This window comes from Onychostruthus taczanowskii, unplaced genomic scaffold (assembly GCF_017590055.1).
Source record: "Onychostruthus taczanowskii isolate IOZ18803 unplaced genomic scaffold, ASM1759005v1 scaffold3, whole genome shotgun sequence".
NCBI classification, from domain to species: Eukaryota; Metazoa; Chordata; class Aves; order Passeriformes; family Passeridae; genus Onychostruthus; species Onychostruthus taczanowskii.
The window spans coordinates 4,134,975-4,155,903 of NW_024500349.1; the positions used below are offsets into that span (position 1 = coordinate 4,134,975).

Sequence of the window (20,929 nt, forward strand, 5' to 3'; positions counted from 1 at the left end):
TGAGAACAGCTGGGTTTACTTCAACAGAGATGCAACTGGGCCCATAAATTTAAAAGCTTGTGGGGCTGGAAATGCACCTTTTATGCTGGTATTATCCCTGGACTGTGGGTGATGGCCACGCAGCCCAGTCAGCCCCTCCTGGGGCACAGCTTGCCCTGCTACTTTAGATGTCCAATTCAGAATGTTTCTACAAAGTTATGATAATGTGTCCAAGTGGTCCACTGAGTGAGTGATCTCCATCCAAGCACGTAATAATTTTCAGAAATGTTAAGTCAGAGTAAGTGAAATACGTTTGATTCTCAGAAAATAAAGTATCGGAAGTACAGAAATTATATGTAAATTTAGATCATATCTTGGGAAAATTTTCAGCCATTGAAATTGAAAGGAAGAATTGTTAAACTCTGGAAACTTTTCATTCTACAATTTCCCCAAATAAAAAAATTTACTTCCTTAATACTGAAGCAATAATTTTAATTAAAGAATTACTCTACAAATTAAATTAGAAAAATAAATATAATTTATATGCCACTTACACACAGATAAGTAACACCAAAATGACATGAATCTGTTTTGTTAATGAGATTAAAAAATAATCTGGAAATCAAACCAAAATATGTTTGTGGGTGCTGGTGCCACCAACCTTTTTCAACATAAAAATGTTTTGCTTCTGCATAGTCTCCACAATTTTTTCCTGATTTTTATTTTCAATAGCTAAACCATCAAATGTTTAAAGCTACATTGAAAATACAAAACTAGTAGTCACAACTTTTAAAGTAACTTGAAAAGTTTGGCATATTACCAGTTTATGATGAAGAAGCTCCAGAAAGACAGAAATTAAAACAATTACATTTTATTGCAATGGATTGATGTATTTTGATTAAAACTAAGAAAATTGGTTCTGTTCTATTTTAAAGACATTACTTATTTGCAATTAGATTTTTAAGTTTCTTCAGGTAGCTGAATATAATGGAATAAAATTCCTCCCAAAGTTTTTCACTTTGTTTTATATTCATTCTGAAAGATACATTTTGTGCACTACCTTATTGCAAATGAATTGAAATTATTTCAAATGCTTTTAATCCAAACAAACAGGTACTCTGTGTTGGTTACTTCATGGTCCAATTTTTTTGGGGAAGCATGCCTGCAGTCTAACCATAATTATGAACTAATTTCATGCTAAATATCTTGTGTTCAGTTAGAAGCATTATAAAAAATGTCAAACTATGGCATTCAAAGAGATGCTGAAGCCTTCACCTATTTCCAGATACAAGTTGTTACAAAAAATTTCAGCCACACATTACTCTGAAGGTTGGATACATGCATTCATACATTGTGGATTCATAATTTCAATTTACTTGTTGAGAGTTTGGGAAGACATGCGAGAATCTTGACATATTTGTTTAGATTCAATAAACTTTTAAATGCTGAGTACTTGAACAAGTTTTTCTCCGAGTCTCAACCTGTAGAGCCAGCTTTTGATCAGAATTTTACTTCTACATCTTTATGAATATCTGCATGATTTTATAGGACCGGCCAATTTTTTCTGTTGTTTGTGAAAGGGATCAAATATATTTACATATTCATTGGGAAAGACTCTTCCACACATCAGAGCTCTGTTTGCTGGGAAAAAGGCATTGCAGTTTGGCCAAGTACCTCTGAGGTTCAAAGCCAGCACTGGCAGCTTGGCAGCTGTGGGCTGGTGCGGCTCACTCTGACATGCCCTGTGACGCAGCCATGCAGAGGCAGTGCCACAGAACTCGGCTTCTCAGTGAGCCTTCTTGGATGCTTGGCTCAGGGAGAAAAGAGGCAGCCTGCTTCTGCCAGCACAGAGCTCCCGGTGCTAAGGGAGTGCTTTGCTATGTACCCCTGGCCTGACTGCAGTCCCTTTACACTCTCCAAGCAACATAGGCAGGGATGAAATCACTGAAGTATCTTCAAGATGTTGTTGTGATCCTCATTGTCTAGTGTTAACTCATCACCCCTCCCTCTGAGCCTCCCCAGTTTACTTTGGCCAGGAGACAGCCCTGGGGTCTGCTGATCCCAGATAGCTTAATTTTTCCTCGGTCTAAAATACCTTAACCAAACCAGGCACTGTTTCATATACAAACCCAGAAAATCAAATCTTTGAAGTGTGTCAAGTTTGCTCAACCTTAAATTGTGCTACTTTGGATCCCTCATCAGTGTCAATATTGATCCCATTTTGTCTGGGTGCTGTGGTCCCTTTCCTACTGACAGTCATAGGCTTCACTTCAAGCTATTCTTTTACAACATTCTGTAGAATGACACTGGCCACCCATCCTTCTTTGTGACAGTATCACAAAATGCTTTAAAGCTGCTTTTCCTCAGTGATACAAGAATTAAATCAACATTCATATGCTGTCAGCCAGATTGTGGACTTTAAAATCTTTGCTGTTGTGCTCTAAGCAAAACAGTAGATTTCCCCTCAGATGTGATTGAATGTTGAATGCTTTATTTTATTTTAATTCGGGGTTGGAGCCATGATGAAATCATTTGGGCTAGTTTAAGTAGCTAGAAACACTGAAAACTTCTTTTGCTGTAGGTAACTGTTGGGTCTGGATAGAACAAGAATAGTGATGAGGCTCTTGTCCTTGGAATAAGGGATGCACTAAGTGATTTGGGTGTATAGCAGAAGGTGTGACTGTGTTCAGGTGTGGTGTAAATAAGGCTGGGATATATGCAGCGTGTGGCAGTGCAGGGAAGGTCAGTGGGGAAGGGTGGAGGGGAGTGGCAGAAACCAAGTGCAGTGGGTGTCCTGTCAGGAAAGCAGGGTGGGTGGGAATAAGGGCCGGCGCTAATGGGGAAAGTGATATGGGGGCAAAATGTGCCTGAGAGAGGGGGTGGAGGGGTGCCAGGGAGAGATGGCTGCCGTGGGAGTGCACAGATGCTGAGACAGCAAAGCGTTGCAGCAGTGTGTGGTGGATGGTGGTGACAGTAGCCTGCTGCTGAACAGGGAGGGCAGGAACTGCTGGTGTTGCAGAGAAGGCAGCTGGTCCTGGGGCAGGCAAAACTTTCAGATGTTTTGCCAGAAGTTGTTTCTGGATGTGCTGCTGGGCTTGCAGCTGCAGCAACCTGTATTTGTCTACTTCTTCTGGTGTAAATGTGATAGGCTGCTGTGTTAAAGGAGGGGAGGTGGGTTTACTGTACACTTCTAGGTCATTTAGTGTATCACCATACCTCTGCATAGCACTGTCACAAAAAGAGTCTGAACTGCCTTCTGCCCGGTTCAAGTCCATGTTTACATCATGTAGTTCTTCTTTGGTCTCTGTTGAATTAGCAACAGAATATCTATTAGAGGGAAAAGCACCAGGGAAATCATTTGGTACTGGATCACAGCTTTGTATAAAGGGCTGCACTTCACTAATGAAGAGATTGGTTTGTTCCTTTATTGCTGTGTTCCTTTTTATGCTTGGATTCTGATAGCCTGTTTCAATTTGAATTATGTCTTTAAGAACACAATGATCATAATCAGTTCCAGGTGAAAGAGTAACATTTGTTATCTCTGATGCTTCAGTGTTGTTTTTCTTCACACTGTTTTTCAACAAACTGATTTCATTATGTCTCATATCATTTTTACCTTTGCTTAGCACTTTCTCTGGCAAAGGTAACATTGCAGTGTCATCTACTGATGATGAAAACTGAAGAGCAAAGTGACTTTGTGAGTGATCCTTTAATTCTATCCCAGTACTGATTGAAAATCTCTCTGGATCATACATTTGTTCCTGGGTTTTCTTAGACTGCACTCTTTCTAAAAGTAACTTGGCTGTCATTGACTTTCTTTTTCCACATATGTCTTTTGCCAGGTTTTTGGAAGAGCAGGTGGCAACGTTTTTAGACTGACTGTTCACATTCAGAGAGTTGGAATGTGCAGTTTCAGCTTTTCCTGGTTCAGCATTAGAACCTCTCTCAGCATCCTCTTTTGTTTTGTTGTCACAGTTGTCAGTCTCTTTTGACACGGATCCTGAACTGCTGCATCTTGATATTCTGCTGCTAGATGATCTTTCACTGCTTCTTGAATCACTAGTGGAACCACTTTTGGATTTGTGGCAGCTTCTACTCCTGCTAAACCCTTTGCCAAGATGCTGATGTCTACATCTGCCGTGTTTAGACCTGTCTCTGCTTTGTAAAAGTTTATGTCTTGAACATCTTCGATATTTAATTGTGCTACTCTGAATACAGCTTCTAGTTCTGTGACTTCTACTATGACAAAGATAATTCTCGTCTGTATCATCTGAAGTGAAAATACACTTGTGCTTTCTGTGTTTGTTTCTTTCATCTGTCTTGCTTTGTCTTTTACAACAACAAAGCAAATTATTTCTTCTGTGATTGTTTGATGTGGGATTCATGTAGCTCATGTAGCTACTCGTACTGCTAACTGAAGTGTCAGAATAGCTGGAATGTCTGCCAGATGAGGACTTTTGAGGAGATGGGAATCTCCAACATCTTGTGTAACTTCCGCATCCTTCATTATCTGAATACCTGCTGTTTGAACTGGATTTACAGCTAAAAAAACTTCCACTAGAATCTTTTCCACTGTCACTTATGTCACTGCTGCAGCTGACCATGTCTTGAAGGGATCTGGAATAATTTTTGTTCTCATATTTTTCTTCAGAATAAATTAAATGACATTTTTCAGAGTTAGAGTTTTTAATCCTAGACATAAAAGCAGAAAAGGAAATGCTTTCGTTTCTAATGTTCTGAGTTTTTCTTTCACAGTCATGGAAATGATGTTTTAAAGGTCTCCTCAGTGATTTTGTATAAAGACGTTTTTCTGTCACATAATCCTTTTGTGAGACATCAAGGTAAGCAGGCACTTTGGGTATATTTTCATTCAAATTGTCTGCAATACATTTCTGACCATTTTTATTCATTTCTTTCCCTATGTCTGACTCAGCTTTTTGCTTGGCCTTTCTTGGATTTAGGGAACCTTTCGTCTTCTTTGGTTTCAACAGCTGATTATCTTGTTCATTTGACATTTGCTTGTGTTTTATTAAACCTGAGGGTTCATATTCATCTGCAGTCTTATTTTTAGAGAGCTCTTTACAGCTTGCTTTGTTTATTTCATTCTGTTTACCCTCCCTGTGATTTAAAGAGAGTCTGAAGTCAAAATACAGTGGATTACAGCCATATGAAATACAGGGCTCAGTTTTTGTAAACAAAAGTAATTCTGTGGGCCACTGCAGAGCAGTGGTGCCATCTTTGCTCACTACATGGAGGAAAGGCAATGCCTGGGGCCTAACTTCTTTAACCATGGTCTCCTTTTCAAGTGTTTCCATATTTCCATCTGTGGTTTCGGTAATCTCCAAAGATCTTTCTCTTTTTATCACTCCAGGACTCTCATTAATGTTGCTTGAACAGGTCAGCTCAGGTGCTGGCTGTCGTGGGAGCTCAGATAACTGGGCAGGCAGGTGGGCATTACTGGGCTTGTAGGTGTTCAGCTGTGTACAAAAATTGCTAGCTTGGCATGAAGATGAGATGGGAGTTTCTAAGAATTGCTCAGATTCATTCAGTTTGCTCTGTTTCTCTGTTTCTCTCAGGGAAGCAGAAAAATTTGGAAGTGGTATTTTGACTTTAGAAAATGAAGGATTATCTCTGAATTTTTCTTCTGATTCCTTATCATTACTTTTTTCATTTTCCTTTAGCATTTTAGGTTTTGTAGCTACATGACTTGATGCACTGTTATCCAAATCCATTTGGTCTTGTGTAATAAATGGCTCTTTATCCAAACTTGCTTTCTGTTGTTCCTCCAAAAGTGTGACAGAATGACAGCCCTCAATAGTTTGCTTTTTTTTATGGTTGGGGGACTCACTATAATCATTTCCTTCTTCACAGTTTTCACTGAAGACGGATGCTGATGACTCAAGCTTCAAAGGGACCTTTTTAGAGAATGAAAAAGACACTCCTGCCCTTTGAGAGGTACTGTTGCTGTATGGGAACATTTGTGAGATGTGATTTCCAAGTGCATGGTGTCTTTCAGCTGGGGGGTGGTGCCTGCTTATAATAAGTTGCTGTTTCTCTAGTATGCTTTTGGAGAAGCCTTGTCCTTCACTTGTGATGGTTCTTTGAGAATTTGCTGTGAACTTGCTGCCCTTGTACAGGAAAATACCATCTGGTGATTGCTGCTTTTCCAGGACTAATCGGGGGGCTTTAAGCAATGGTCCGCTCCCAGTGATGCTTTAAGGTAAAAAAAATAAAGAAAAAAAGAAAGCTGCATTAAGTAACCAAGTTATGACAGAGCTTGCATTTGAAAATGTCTGTCTGGTGAAGGAGGGTGTCATTCAGTTTTTTTACAGGGTAAAGCTAAGTTTCAACAAAGTCCACTTTATCATCAGTTTGGGATTTTGTATGGGCAAGACAATCTTTACACATAGACAATTACATGTTTTAATGTCAGCACATGAATTTTCTTTTTCAGTTATACCCATGTACAAGCAGAACAAATATTGGTTTTACTCCAAATTTATATTTAGGAGAAACTAATCTGTGGTAAGTCTTGCTTTTCTGAAAGACCTCTGCAAAGGAATTGTGCTGTGTTCAAAAAGAGATGTTTCCACCTGGAGCATCTGCAAAATCAAACTCTAGAAGAAAAACATTCTGCTTGCTTAGGGAAGAATGTGTTTGTCTGACTTTTTAAAGAGTAGATTCTTATTTTATTCCACAACAAATGATTTTGCAAAATATTCAAAGAGAACATATTAATACTAAAACTGTCAGCAAACATTGATGGTGAAGAAAATCACAACTTTACTGGTCTCATTATTAATCATGATTTGACTTTGCCACATTTTCTGTGTCTTACATCCATTAATAACATTATTCCTCTTTTCAAAATATCTCAGATTTTAAATATTATTTAGTTTTCTTGTAATTAAAGAAAAAAGGTACCTATTCTAGGGCCTTAACAAAAATGGCAAACCACTGATTTTTTGAAACAGATAACTGAGACTGAAATGACTGTAGCTATTTTCCATTAAAGGTGTGACATATATGGCCACCATAAAAGTGTTTTTCCAATACATATTTTAAACACACATTTCATTAGACTAATTATCTACATTTGCTATCAGTGTCTAGTTTATTTTTTCTTGTTAATGTACTGTGGTACTCTAAAAAGAAAAAAACAAACTAGAACCAGTTTAAATAAAGAGTTTGATAAAAAATGTTTTACATTTATATAATTTACATTTACATGTAAATCATTTACATTTAATTAAAATGTTTTATTTAAACATCTTAATTAAATGTAAATAAATTAAAACAGTCAGATCTGCATATAAGCTATCTATAATTGGCAATCATGTTTTATAAATGTTATAAAAATACCTTGATCTTCAGCAATGGGAAAAACAGAAAAATTCCCTGGAGTAGGGTCAACACATAATGTGAGAATATGCATGCATTCCAGAGAATATATTTGCCTTTGCCAGAAATTCAGCATCAGGAGATACAAATTAACCCCTATTTGTACATCAGGAATAATTATCTCTTGGAGAAGGCATACAAAGAAATCCTTTTTAAAGTCTTGGAATAGCAAAATAAAATTTTTCTGTCCCCGAGATTAACAATAATTTTCTTGTCAAATTGAATCAGCTTATTGTAAGGAACAGTGTTGGAACCTGAGAGACATCCTTGTTACTCAGGGATGGTAACAATTATATGAGTGTGGACTTCTGCTTACAAAGGCTGACATTCTGTCTCTCCTGAGCAATTGGGAGTGTTACTCCTCCACCAAAATCTCGGCACTCGTCCTCCCCCGAGCCTGTTAGTGGTTACAGGGAGGAATAGCAAGCTCTTTCCTTCCACACTCTGTGCAAAATGTTATGGACTCCTGGCTCTTTCTAAAAGAAAACCTGCTCTTTCCCTCCCAGATTTGTTCTGGCTTTCCTATTATCACTGGTGTTATCGCTCTATCTGAGGCTACATCTTCAATTGCGTGGGCATAAAGGAAGCTTCCCACAGGCAGTTACATTTGTTTCAGCAGATTTATATGAAAATGGAGTCACATTCATAAAAGTGATATATTAGCGCTAAACTGTTATATTTCAGCAGATTGCTCAAAAGCAATTACATAGGCCAAAATGAGTTTGTAATAAACCCTGAATGCTGTTATTTCCAGGGTACAGTAGTCTTCAGATGAATTTAAACAATGCCAGTTTATTTATCTTATTAACTCCTTTTGGTCATACATTAATATAAACAATTGGTGTGATGGCAATCTATTCTACTGAACCATTCCATGTCATTAAACAAAGGAGATTTCTCATATTTAAAGGTTTACTACTACAATCTTTGTCCTCTATCTTGATATTAATTAGTAGAGCTGACAGTATTAGACAAACTTAATTCAGTTAATTACTTGTTTTTCATTCAAATCATCCTACAGAGAAACTGAAAAGTAGTAAACCTTAAAAGTAGTAAAAAATATTCACAAAGGGTTTATCCTCTCCCATTAACTTACAATAAAGTGTTAAGACAGTCATACTAATCTGTTCAGATCAGTCTGGATAGGGTAAAATGGTGATATTATAAAAGCATCTTCAAAGCACTCAATTTAGAAGACACGAGAATAACTATCTACAGGAGAGAAAACGACAAACTTTCAAACAGCACGTAATTAAGGCAGAAGTTTTCAATGTATAGTTTGCAGAACAGGATCATTTGGAGTTGAAGACAGCTGAAAACAGGTTACAGTACACACAATCTCTGTACATTACTTGTGTAGGAGTAAAAATATTATAATTTCTTCTGGAAGGGAGGAAAGAGGGCATTAAAACCTCATATGTTTTTTAAAAACTTGCCATTCTGACTGCTTCCGTAACTCTGCAAGCTGGTGGAGTCGCTTGAGTGCTTTTTCCTGTTTCTTCTCGTCTTTCCATGACTTTGAAGCCACATTTCGAGCAAATTCCCTTTGTTTTAAATCTTTCAATCTCTGTGTGAAAAGAATATAAACAGAAGGGACTAGAGATGTACACAGCAGATACAGTGCCTCTTATTCCATTTATTCACTTTTCATGAAGTTGGTATGTAAATGGAGAATAAAAGTATACTTAAAATACTGTAATAGTGAAAAGAGATTGAAAATGTTATTTTTGCTTACCAAAACAGCATAATTTGCCCTCTGCTATTTATCAGATAGATGCCTATGTATGAATGACAGCCTTTTTGGTTTCTGATGAATACAAAAATATTCTGTTGTGTACAAATACAACAAGACACAAAACTAGAATCCATTTAGTGAGGTCAACATTTTCCTATTTGATTCATCCTGTTGAAATGCAATCCACAGACATGTACTGGAATAACTCTGAGCTATAAAATATATGTGTAATATATTTTATAGTTCTCTACTTGGACATGCATACATAGATGTGTGGGAGCTGATCTGTTGGTTTTGTACCTTTTCAAGGCTGTATTGTTTTCTCAAAGGAGAGAACCACTGTCTGAAATATTTGATCAGGAAACAGTTTTATATCTATTTTTACAATTTTTAAATCACCTCCCATATCTATAAACCAGGTAATTGCTGTTGGAGAGAGAAAAATTCTTTGCCTTTATTATATTTTTTTATTGCCTGATTTTGCACTAACCATAAGGAAAACGAAGGAGAAGACATAAACTAGGAAGTGTTAACAGCATCCTCTGCAAAAACAGTTGTCTCAGTTCACTGTGCTCTCTAGGAGACAGCAAGTCACATCTGACCTTGCAACTCCCCAGTTCAGATCCATGCTTCTGTACTCCATGGCAGAAATGCCTTCCCCCTTCCCCACTTCTCCAGTGTTTGGAGAAAAAATGTTTGCTAGCAGGGAAGGGGCTCTGGTGTATTCAGCCAGATGCCCAAACTGGAAACTTTGAGAACTAGAACTGAAACTAAACTGCCTCATTTTTTTGCCCCTTGGTCCAGAGGTGCCTGCATTCATCTGTGTAATTTAGAACTACTATATCAACACCATGCAATGCTAAATTTTACATGGAGCTGTTTTTGCAAAGTAGATTTGAAGAAAGGTTTTGATATCTCAGTCATTTTTAAAGTGCTGCTTTTCTTTCAGCATCTAAGCCTACTTGACTGTCCACCAACACCTAAAGATCAACATCCCAATCTCTGCCATCATCTCATGCTGCTGGTTCACTCACTGTAGCAGGGCCAGAAGATCAATATGCATCAGTAGGATAAACTGAAGGCTGACCAAGCATTGTAAAATCAAATACTGCTTTCTGCAGCTCAGGTATGGGGAGAAGTCTAGCCATGGCACAGAGCTGTACAACGGCCAACATGCACCTGCTTCTGAGAAAACAGGGCTGGAGACAAAGAATCCTCAAATGCTGGAAGTCAAGAAAATTATAAGTGTATGAGAGAACTGCTTTCTGGAGAGAGGTCTACCTTTTGCCAATAGATTATGACAAAGCAAATGGGTGAAAACCACCATCTAAAGAGACAGGTTCTTTTTTGTCCAGATAAGATGAAAGAATCCTGTTAGTGGCAAAGATATAACATGACAGAGAGGCATGGAAAAACACTTGGTGGAAACAGGCCATACAAGGTCTGTGATTTCTTTCTGTGAAGAATGCTGGAAAGCTGTAGTGAGCATCTCTCACCACTGTCACATCAGCCGTTCTTCAAGTGTGGGATTTTTTAAAAAGTCAGATAACATCTGTGGGAGAAAAATCAGTTCTGGGAGACTAAGAGCAGAAGTTTTTTGTTTGCTCTCAGCCTTTTGGACCCCAAGATATATGCCTTTCAGCACTGATTTGGAGACAAGGAGAGCTGGGCTGTCCACAAATAATCTGCTCAGGGAGCTTTAGATGGGTCTCTGGCTCTCAGCCATCCTGATAGTTTTGCACAGACACTCTCTCTTGGATGGGGATTAGAATGCCAGGAAGTTTCTCAAGGAACTGGTGCACCACCAACCAGCAAGAAGCATCATATTGCCTAGTGCCTGATGAAAGCTTAACCATTTTATCAGAACTATCTATAGTTTGTCAAAACTGTATGTTTCTCCATAGAGTTTGTATCAGCCCCAACATCCAGTACTTCATGGAACTAGACTCTAAAACAGGACAGCTGTAAAGTCCTCTTTAAAGCTTTTAGGCTTCACCTTTTTGAAAAGAAGTGGTTGCTCCCTATATGTTTAGCTCTTAACTCTGCCTTCATGTGCCTTCTCTCATTATTCATTTGTCCCTTGCTAGGCCAGTCACATAGCACTCCATGCCCTCAACCTCATTGTCTGCAATTTACAGTCAAATGGATGAATATGTAAGACAGTGTTACTTTTGGTTCAAGAAAAAATCTTTTCAAATAATATATTAAAGCCAAAGCTGAAAAAAGAAATCAAAGAATCTTCCTAGAACAAATCCAAATGTTCTGTCACCTAGGTAATATTTACATGAGTGTAGAGATATTTAAGCTGTAAAGATCCTATTCTCCACAGAAAAACATAGGTAGTCTTGAGCCTTATTAACATGTCCAATGTGAAGAAAGGGCAAAGAAACACATTTGAGAAATGCCCTTTAGGGCAGATTGCTATGTTTTAGCTGTCACTGTGAGCTGTTCAGCATCACACATAAAGCATTCATGAGGAAAAACAGAAACAGTTTCTACCTGTCAAGGAAACAAAGAACAGTGTGAAACCGAGAACTATGGAGCACACTACTGCAAAGCAATGCCATTTCATTTCTTTGACAGTTAGGATGATAATCAAAAAAGCAAATGGACCAACACTAAGAATAGGAGTATTTTTTGCTCTCTAATGGCATGCAGCATGTGTCAGAGAAGTAGAGAAAAGAAAAAGTAATGTAGGTAGGCATAGCAGAGAACCCATCAACTGGAGCTGAAATCCAAGACACCAAAAGCTCTACAGTGTGAAGAGAGAAAGGGCTCTCCCTGCACATCCCCTCAGCAAAACAAAACAAAGCTGCACTGCCAGAGCTCTAGTTAGGAGTCATAATGAAATTTGTCAGTTATGTTGGATAGATCATGGGACTGCCTGCTGAACCTGCAAAGCCCTGGTTTTCTTCACTAATAACCTGTGCCAGACTTCTGACAAGCACACAGATATTTTCTGCAGGTGGGGTACAAGAGCAAGTAATTGAGCAGATATCTGAATGACAACTTCAAACTCAGTAGGTGTGTTTGAAAATTAACATTGCTTTACACAGCAGTTGCATTTTTCACATAATTAGGTACCTAACTGGGTGTCCAAATATAGGCATGTATAATAAAATATGATTTATTTAATAGCTTTCTTGTGTTCTGTCCTTCACCTGCTACAAATATAGTTGTCATGCAGTTATATTTCTTTTTTAGACTAATTTTATATTCTAAGTTTTTTGTACACATGTGTGTGGACATTTCCATATCTAAAAGTAAACCATCCCTTTTTTTATAAACACCCACAGAGAGTGTTAGAAGACTGCAAAATAATATTCATTGTCATGGACAGACCTACTCGTAGAACTGTAATTTAGGTCAAATACCTGTAATTTAGCAATTTATTCCTATTTTTAGTGTCTAGGGTGTTGTGTTTTGTTATTTTTTTAAATTTTTACTTTATTTGGGCCAGTACTTTCTTTACACTGACCTATGAGCACCTGAATACTCACTGCTGGCTGCATTTGCAGTACTGAGTTTACTTTCTATCCAGAATTATGATCCTGGTTTCTATTTTCCCTGTGCAGGTAAATGTTTACCTGGATTGCTATTCTTCTGATCAACTTCAGACGCCTTTCTTCATAACCACTGGTAAGAAATAAGCACTTTAGGCACCTAATCACCTGTTTTTAAAGCAGCTGTCTAAAACAAGAGGGATAAAGTAAAATATAAAAGTACTTCCTTCTTTTCATTGTGCACATAGGTTATTAAAGGTGTTTATTCTAATTTCTACAGAGTGTTCCTTTATGAAGGAGACACGGCTGACCTCCCAGCTAAGGTGCTTTTACACCAATGCACACAGCACAGGCAGCAAACCAGAGGAGCTGGTTCCCACTGCTCTGCTAGAAAATTAGGAACAAATTGCCATCACTGCAACATGGTGAGAGGAATGAAGGGTTTAGTTAATAAGCCCATCTGAGAAACTGCCCTCTGGGACAAGGGAGCAGAACCAAGCCAGCAGATCTTTGAGGAAGTTATACCAATCATTTGGTGTAAGAGGAAAGGAGAATGGCATGGCTGAATCATGACCTGCTGGTAAAAATAAGAGGCAAGAACAAAATGGAAAGATAGTGAAAGCAGGGACAGGTGGCCTGGGAAGAGTATAGTGATGCTGCTCAGCTGTGTAAGGACTGGTCAGGAAGGCCAAGGTGCAGCTGGAACTGAACTTGGCAAAGGATGAAAAGAATAATAGGGAGAGCAGGAATGTCAGCTAGAAAATGAAGGTTAAAGAAAGCATACTGACAAATAAAGAAAGCAAACTAGAGTGGTGAACAGGTAACAAATGAGGAGGAATTTGAGCTACTCAACAACTTTTTTGGCTCATTCTTAACTGGCAAGTGTCTCAGTTTGAGGACCATAGGAGTATGGTACTGGGAGACAGTATAACTTCTCCTGAATATTCTGCCAGGGGCTATGTCATTATATAGATTTTACAGGGGTTCTCAGAGTTAACTGCTTCAGATTCTGAGAAGAACTGTTGTTGCAACTGTCCTGAGCTGCAAATCCTCTTCTTCTTCAAGTAGTGTAACTGCATGGATGTGAACAGAAGGTATCTTTGAGAAAAAAGTAATTTTCTATGTATTAAGCTAGAAAATGTGATTTTAGTATAAATTAAATTGGCTTTTTCCCATTAGATTTAAATTTTTTTTTGTTCTGGAATATCATTCACAGTGAACCCTCCCAACTACTTATTATGCATTCCAGACACAGGTAAAAATGTATATATCATATTAGGTATATGTCTTCTCTTATATTTAGAGAGCCTTCTTTGAACTGAAGTCCTTGAACTGATGTGTTTGAGTGCCTGATTTGTTTTAAAGATTTATTCCCACTCAGCAAAAAGGCTCCTTAATTTGGTTCTAACCAAATTCACCATAGAAGGGTTAATTGAGGAAAAAAGGAATGTTAATTTCAGTAATTACTCTCTTGCCTGTAACCCTAACATTGGAACCAAATGCATTATTTGTAAAATGAATTCACACTGCAAAGCATCAAATGAGAATGATAGTCACTAGAGAACATAATTAAACTTCATATGTAAAGCTTAGAGTGTTAGCTTGCTAAGTGAAAGTGAGGAAACAGCAATGAAGGAATTTGCCTTCACTATGGTAAGTAAAATCCTAAAAATAAATTGGAAAAGCTGTTATATATACAGGAATTAACAATACGAGATGAAGCTCAAAAACTAGCTGATAAATTTTCATTTGTTTTATCCATAAATAGCTACAGATCTCTTTGAAGTGTGTGCAAGTAATTATTTGTTAGAGTATGTTCTATTATAGCCAGCTGTAATAGATTTAATATTGGTAGTGGAAGGGAATGACAAGACAAAAAAAGGAAATATCCTTGTCTGATTGGATTAGGGAATGAGATGATAGCAGGAGGGAGGAAAACTCAGTCCTCAGACATGTCCTAGAGAATCCATCTATCAGTGAATGAGATGCTGATCACAGGTCTAACCTGAAAGATAAATTACAGATGTCCCTTTGGAGGGCTTGTTTTTCATGTCTTCAGAGAAACTCTTACTGTTTAACCAGACCTGCAAATATTCCTGCTAATTAAACTGATTTCATCTGTTGCTGGATGAAAGTATCCATTTGTGGATGCTTTCCATTTTCAAAGATCCAATTGTGTTTCTCGTAAGAATCCCCCAGATAAAGTTGAAACAGATGCATTTGGAGGCTGTTTCCACAGGGAAGAGAACAGAACATACACTGTGTGCCAGCAACTCACTCCTGTGGAAGCCTGAGCTGTTGCCCACTCATGTTTCTATCAGCTCCAGCTAACATATTGTCATAGGCTCCACCAAGCTGGCTGCACACTGTGTACTTTGGTTAGATGTATTTAGCGTCACTTTGGAATACAGAGCAATTTATCCAGAAAAATCAACACGTTACAATGATAAAAAAACTTGGGGCAGTGTCTGTATCTTTCCTTCAAGTTCACATATTAGCTTACTTGCCAGGGTGTTTGGACCCTTCTTAGATCAAAACCATCATCTTATATATTTTATTTCTTTTTCCTTCTCCTTTAAGCAGCTAAAACCAAAGAAACTGGCATTACAGATCCTGTGCGAGACTAGTGTCTTTCAAAAATTTCAGTACTTATTGTAATCTTATTTTTAAAATATTTAAGACTTTCCACATGTTTTTAAAGCCTCTCTCATCACTTTGCTTTTCTTTGTTTTGACTGTAGCAGGCCGAATACAAAATCACTTACATTTTAATGAAAAGAGAGTCTAAGTTATCCCAGAATTCTACCGGTGAGTTGAAAACCTGGCCTCAAATTTTCTGCAATGCAGTCAGAATGCTTTCAGAGTAACAAAAATGACAGTAGAAATGTCTGTACATGGATTTTAAATAACACTTTTCATAGACAGATCTCAGATTTCTTGTGAAACTTCATCTTTACTATGATACCATTTTACAAATAAATAATTGAAGGCATAGAGAGATGGAGTGAATTTTGGAAAGAGCAGAGGGGAGACTACTGAATCAATATTTACAGGTGTATATGTTTAATTATCACCTCTAACTCTTTGTACACCCATTGAAAAAAAAATCATTCACCTGTATGAAACCTAATTTTGATTTAGCTGTATAAGAGGTTGATTCTTGGTAACTATGATAATGCTGAGGGAACAACAATAGAGCATAAAGGATAAATCTCTTCCAAATTATTGTGCTATGGTCACAGCTTACACAGAGGAAACTTGAGTCAACCACTCCACAGCGACTTTGAAGCACTCTGCAAGAGAAAAGTCCATCACTAAAAATAAATATTTTTATATGTACTTGAGATAAATGTAACCTTCCTTATAGTCACCAGCCACTGAACTTTAGATGAAAAGTTACAAACTGGGCAAATATGTGGAAAGGATACTAGAGGGAGATAAAGCAGAAGCCTCATCAAATATATGAAGTAAAAATTTGCTTTTTTAATAGGATGTAATAGTTAGCTATAAAAAATATTTTAGATTGTGACTTTATTTTCTTTTTCTTTTCTTTTTTTTTTTCTTTTAATCAGTCTAAAGAAAAATATTCTTTCTCCTGTATTTTCTCAAAGTAGACTGAGCTCTTCTGGAGGAGGACGGCGGATGGTTAAACGTAACCAGGAATCTAGCAGCAATTTTTTAACAAAAAATGCCTGCTCCAAATAAAGGAACTTTAATACATGACATTCCCTTGCAGTTTTGCTCAATCAGAAAAGACTGCAAAAGAATGTTGTAGTCATCCAATCAAGTCTTTTCACTAACACAAGATAGGGGACATCCAGATAAATTGATGAATTTAAGTTACTTTGACAGAGTTATTTTATATAGTCCATAATAAATTAAATTAATTACATTATAAATTTTCAAAATTTTATAGAGACCTGCATCAGTCATGCCAGTATTGTCCCCAGCATTAATGCCAGAATGACAGATTTTCTTATTTATTCTTTTTTAATCCTATCATGTCATCATCTAGCTTGATGCTTTTTCTTCTAGTGCTCTCAGACTCATTAAAAATCAGCATTAAATATTAGAAGAGTTTATGGCCTGAACCAGATGAGACAAAAATATTTATTTCTAACATGTTGTTTAAGGTCCTTTTTAAGTATTGATTGAGTGGTACCTCACAATCATCCTAAACATCATGGATGTGACTCAGTCATCTGGCTTTGTTCCAAGTATAGAATAGAAATTTGTATTGAATAGTCTTTTTTATATCACTGCTAACAAGTAAATATTTTCAATTTGCACCAGAAGATAATTTATGTTCTCAATACATTTTCAGAAACTTTCTTGTCCTCACCTCTGATGACTACAGATTTTTTTTTTCCCTTTTTACTTTCTACATCACTTCTTTTCCAATTTCTACACTTGTGATTTATAGTATTTACCATCCATTTTTCCTTTCTCTCCTTTATTATAAATTTAAGACAGAGAGAATTGACTTTCCTTCTAAGGGAGATTAGCTGTTTATAACCTATTTGGTCTTTTTCTGTTCTGGGATTTGGGTTCTTAAACCATCTGCCAAGTGCTCTTTGAAATTTCTTTGTTCTCTCTTACATCTTTCTGTTTGATTTTTCTCCTCCCAGCCCATTTTACAAGCTCATTCACCTCTATGAAACTAAGTTCCTAAAATAAGTTTATGTTATACTTTGTTATTTATACAGATACATGCAAATATTTTATTTGCATTTGTTATACACAATTTTTTTTTTATTTCCCATATGTCTGTGTTGATCATCATAATGCTAATATAGACATATAGATTAAAGATTATAGATTAAAAATAAAATATAGATTAAAGATCAGCTTCAATGCATATATTATTTTTAGAGACCCATAGTATGGATGAAGGGTATTTTTGCTATTCTTGTCATAAGGGAGGCCCACAGAGGGAGAACATTCAGATGGAGGATCTGTTAATTTTAATTTCTTCATGCATGGGATTGGAGTAGCAGTTTATGTTCCAGTTTCAGGTTTATTTGCAGAAAAAGATGAACATATGTTGGGGTTTTTGGGGGGGTTTGGGGATGTTGGCTTTGTTTGGGGTTTTTTTTTCAGGGAGAATAATTCAAGAGCCTGGTTTAGCCTCTGTTTATCAGAGACAGTCTTCTGAGAACACATCCCAGTACATTGTACTGCTATTTAGAAAGGTTGTTTTCATTATATGTTATAGGTTATTTAATTATTTTCCAAATTTTTCTTCACATTGTTATTGTGTGTTCTCTCCTTTGATGTTAATCTCCTTCCTTCCATCTACTTGATTTATCCATCTCTCTTCCCAGTTAAACAGAATTCCCTTCTGAAATGACAAGAGCAATAAGGTTCTTCTTAAACAAATTCAGTGTGTCATAGAAAAAGATAACCAAACCTTGAAGAGAAAATGCCCTAATTTTCCAGTTTATCAAGGCAAAGATATTTTGGTCCTATCTAGCTCCCTTTTTATTACCATGTGTTTAAAATATTATTTATTTGCAATTTGTGACTTGTATTTTGTCCCCTTGAACTTACTGGTGTGCTACGTGTCACTGAGCTGAAACCTGACCCACTTTAATTGTGATGACATAATTTAAAATTTTTGACAGTATTCTAGAAACTGCTCCCTGAAAAGAGAGTAGAAATGAGCATGGTGTACTTTTATAAGAGTAATCCTGTACTACTTTTTTTACCCACTTATATGTTCCGGAGTTATGGGAGGTATGGCCCTGCACAGGACGCCCCAAGACCCACAGCGTGTGCCTCAGAGCATTATCCAAACACTTCTTGAACTCTCTTGGTGCTCTGACCACTTGCCTGGGGAGATTATGTTCCTTACTAAACTGCATTGGTTTGCCCCCAAACATGGTATTACTTTACCCTGTAGTTGGTCAATTAATTATGATTTGTTATTCACACAATCTGGGCTGAGACGAGAGATCCAGGGCAGGTTCAGAACACAAGCCACACTTTGTTTTTCTTCTGCCAGAAATGATTTAGTACCCTGTTGAATACCACAGATCCTAAATGGAAAGTGTAAACGCACATCAATGGAATGTGGCTTTTCAACACAAGTATTTAGGTGTCTCTTTTGAAGGAAGCAGCACTTGGAATCCATCAACATGCTAAGAGCTGAAAACAAGCCAAGAAATGCTAACTATAAGCATAAAGCATGTCACAAAGTTCCAGGGGGTGTCTGTCAATTCCTGTATACTTACACACTTGTAAAAAGACTAGAATTTCTGCTATGCAGAAAATTTTAATATCTGGAATTTCTTTAATTTTTAGTCTTAGTGGGAGAATAAAATTTGGAAAACTCATACAAAAAATGAAATTATCAAGTGTCTTGATGTTAATGCATTTAAACAGCAATGCAACATAATGTCTCAAAATTGCAGTTTTCATAATTTCTGTATCTCAAGAATGATTAACAAAAGGTGTGATTATGTTATAATTAATATTATGAAAGTATTATTGCATTTCTTAAAAGAAATTTTGAAATCTATTTTTCTAAAGTAACACTGCTGAAGCAAAGTATGTCAATCTTTATGAACCATTTCAAATTGTTTGAAACTAAATGCTGCAAACCCTCTTATGAAATATTGTTTGATCTTATCACATTCCTGAGTAACTATTCTACTCTAAAAACATTTCCTGAAAAATTAGAGTTTAGGTTTTTTTGATTTGGTTTGATTTAGTTTGGTTTAATTTTGATTTGGTTTATTTTCAAGAAATATATATTTTTTACTGTCCCATCACCTGCATTAGTACATTTGTTTGGTATTCACATGTGTGTCACCTATATTTCTCTATTTATTCTCTTGAAATTTAATCTGAGAGGATGCTTAAAGAGCCCTCATCTTTTAAATTGCTTCTGATAAAGCCTAATTATAATAAAATTGTAAAAAATATGAAATGATATTCAGTCTGGGTTACCTCTTTATTTTTCCCTTAGAGACACAATAAAATATGTTAATTAATGCATTTAACTTAGTAAGGATGATAAATGACCAATCTCACCCTTTTTAATGCTGTCTTGGTGATGCACAGATACATTTCTCTTTTGCTTTAAAATATTTGTTCCTGCTAGGAATGCCCCTTAAAGATGTACAAGGCACATTGTAACGTTCCTTGAACACAAACCTAGCTGATAAGCATCACTTAGAGCTCCATAGGAATAAATTGTGCAGCTACATTCTTACATATTAATTACTGCTTGGAAGGTACAGGCATTTAAAAATGAGCAGAACTAGAACAGATACAAAGTCTAGACAGATGTTTATAGTGCCAGATATACTTTGTGTATGTCAACGGGATTAAAAGTATTATGATTTTTTCAGGTGATGGAAAGTTATCAGCAAGTTCAAAAGTTAAGCAGAAGCCAAGATAAATATAATTTTTCTGTGAACATTTAACATTTTGCTGTGACAGCTAATTGATGTATTTCCAAAAAGCTGATTATGGCACAGGACTGCCTCAGGTAAGATATGAACAGACGTGGCATATCCTGTGGGACAGGTTCCTTAATCTGTTTGAATAATACTTTTTTCTAAAAGTCATTCCAAAAGTATGATTTCAAGTACTTGTGAGCATGCAGTCACCAAAGCCAATCATAGCATCTGGCAGTGCTTTTCCTCTCTCACCTCACTACTTGTAGATACCGTAGACCCTGACCTTAACATGACACCAGGTATTCCAGATCTACTGATTTAACACAAAAACCCCAACCAGCTGTGCAAAATATGTGGCCTATACACAGTATTATGCAGTATTATGTAATATTTGCCAGTGCTCTGAAGGTGGCACAGGAAATTTAATGTAGATCTGTGGTCAGTCTTGCCCAGCTCTTGCTAGCTCATCATGAACACCTTTCACATGAATGGTAACATTTTGCATAGAAGTAGATAGAAATCATTCTGCTTATTCTGCTTCTTCTGTCTTTATATCTGGCATTTAAAAATGGAAAAATTCTGTATCCTTGAATACAGAGATGTTTAACGCAACAACACCCAACATAATTTATCTTATTTATTAAATAACATGGGCATGATTTAAGTCTGGCTGCTCTAAAGGTTAACAGGGAATAATAATCTAAACATAAATATTTAGGTTCTACATGCCTAGCTCATTTAAATAAATCATATTCTATGTTCTGTGTGTCTTAGCATTTCAGAACTCAGAACCAAAGATGAATCTGTTTATTCTGAAAACTCTTTTTATGCACTAGGATAAAGAAGTCTGGCCAGGTCAAAACCATTTTTAAAAAAATTTGAATGGAATGTTTCAGGAAGGCCTTT

General features: G+C 36.6%; 1 protein-coding gene across 1 annotated transcript in view; it reads right to left on the reverse strand.

Annotated features, from left to right (window-relative positions):
• Positions 1-2,516: 2,516 nt before the first annotated feature.
• Positions 2,517-20,929, reverse strand: part of ZNF804B (zinc finger protein 804B) — a 222,101-nt gene continuing 203,688 nt past the window's right edge. Inside the window, exons 3-6 of the mRNA XM_041408373.1 lie at positions 8,817-8,947; positions 4,733-6,192; positions 3,975-4,218; positions 2,517-3,858 (exon numbers count right to left, since the gene is read on the reverse strand). Coding sequence (XP_041264307.1) covers positions 2,517-3,858; positions 3,975-4,218; positions 4,733-6,192; positions 8,817-8,947 — 3,177 coding nt within the window. The remainder of the gene's footprint in view (positions 3,859-3,974; positions 4,219-4,732; positions 6,193-8,816; positions 8,948-20,929) is intronic.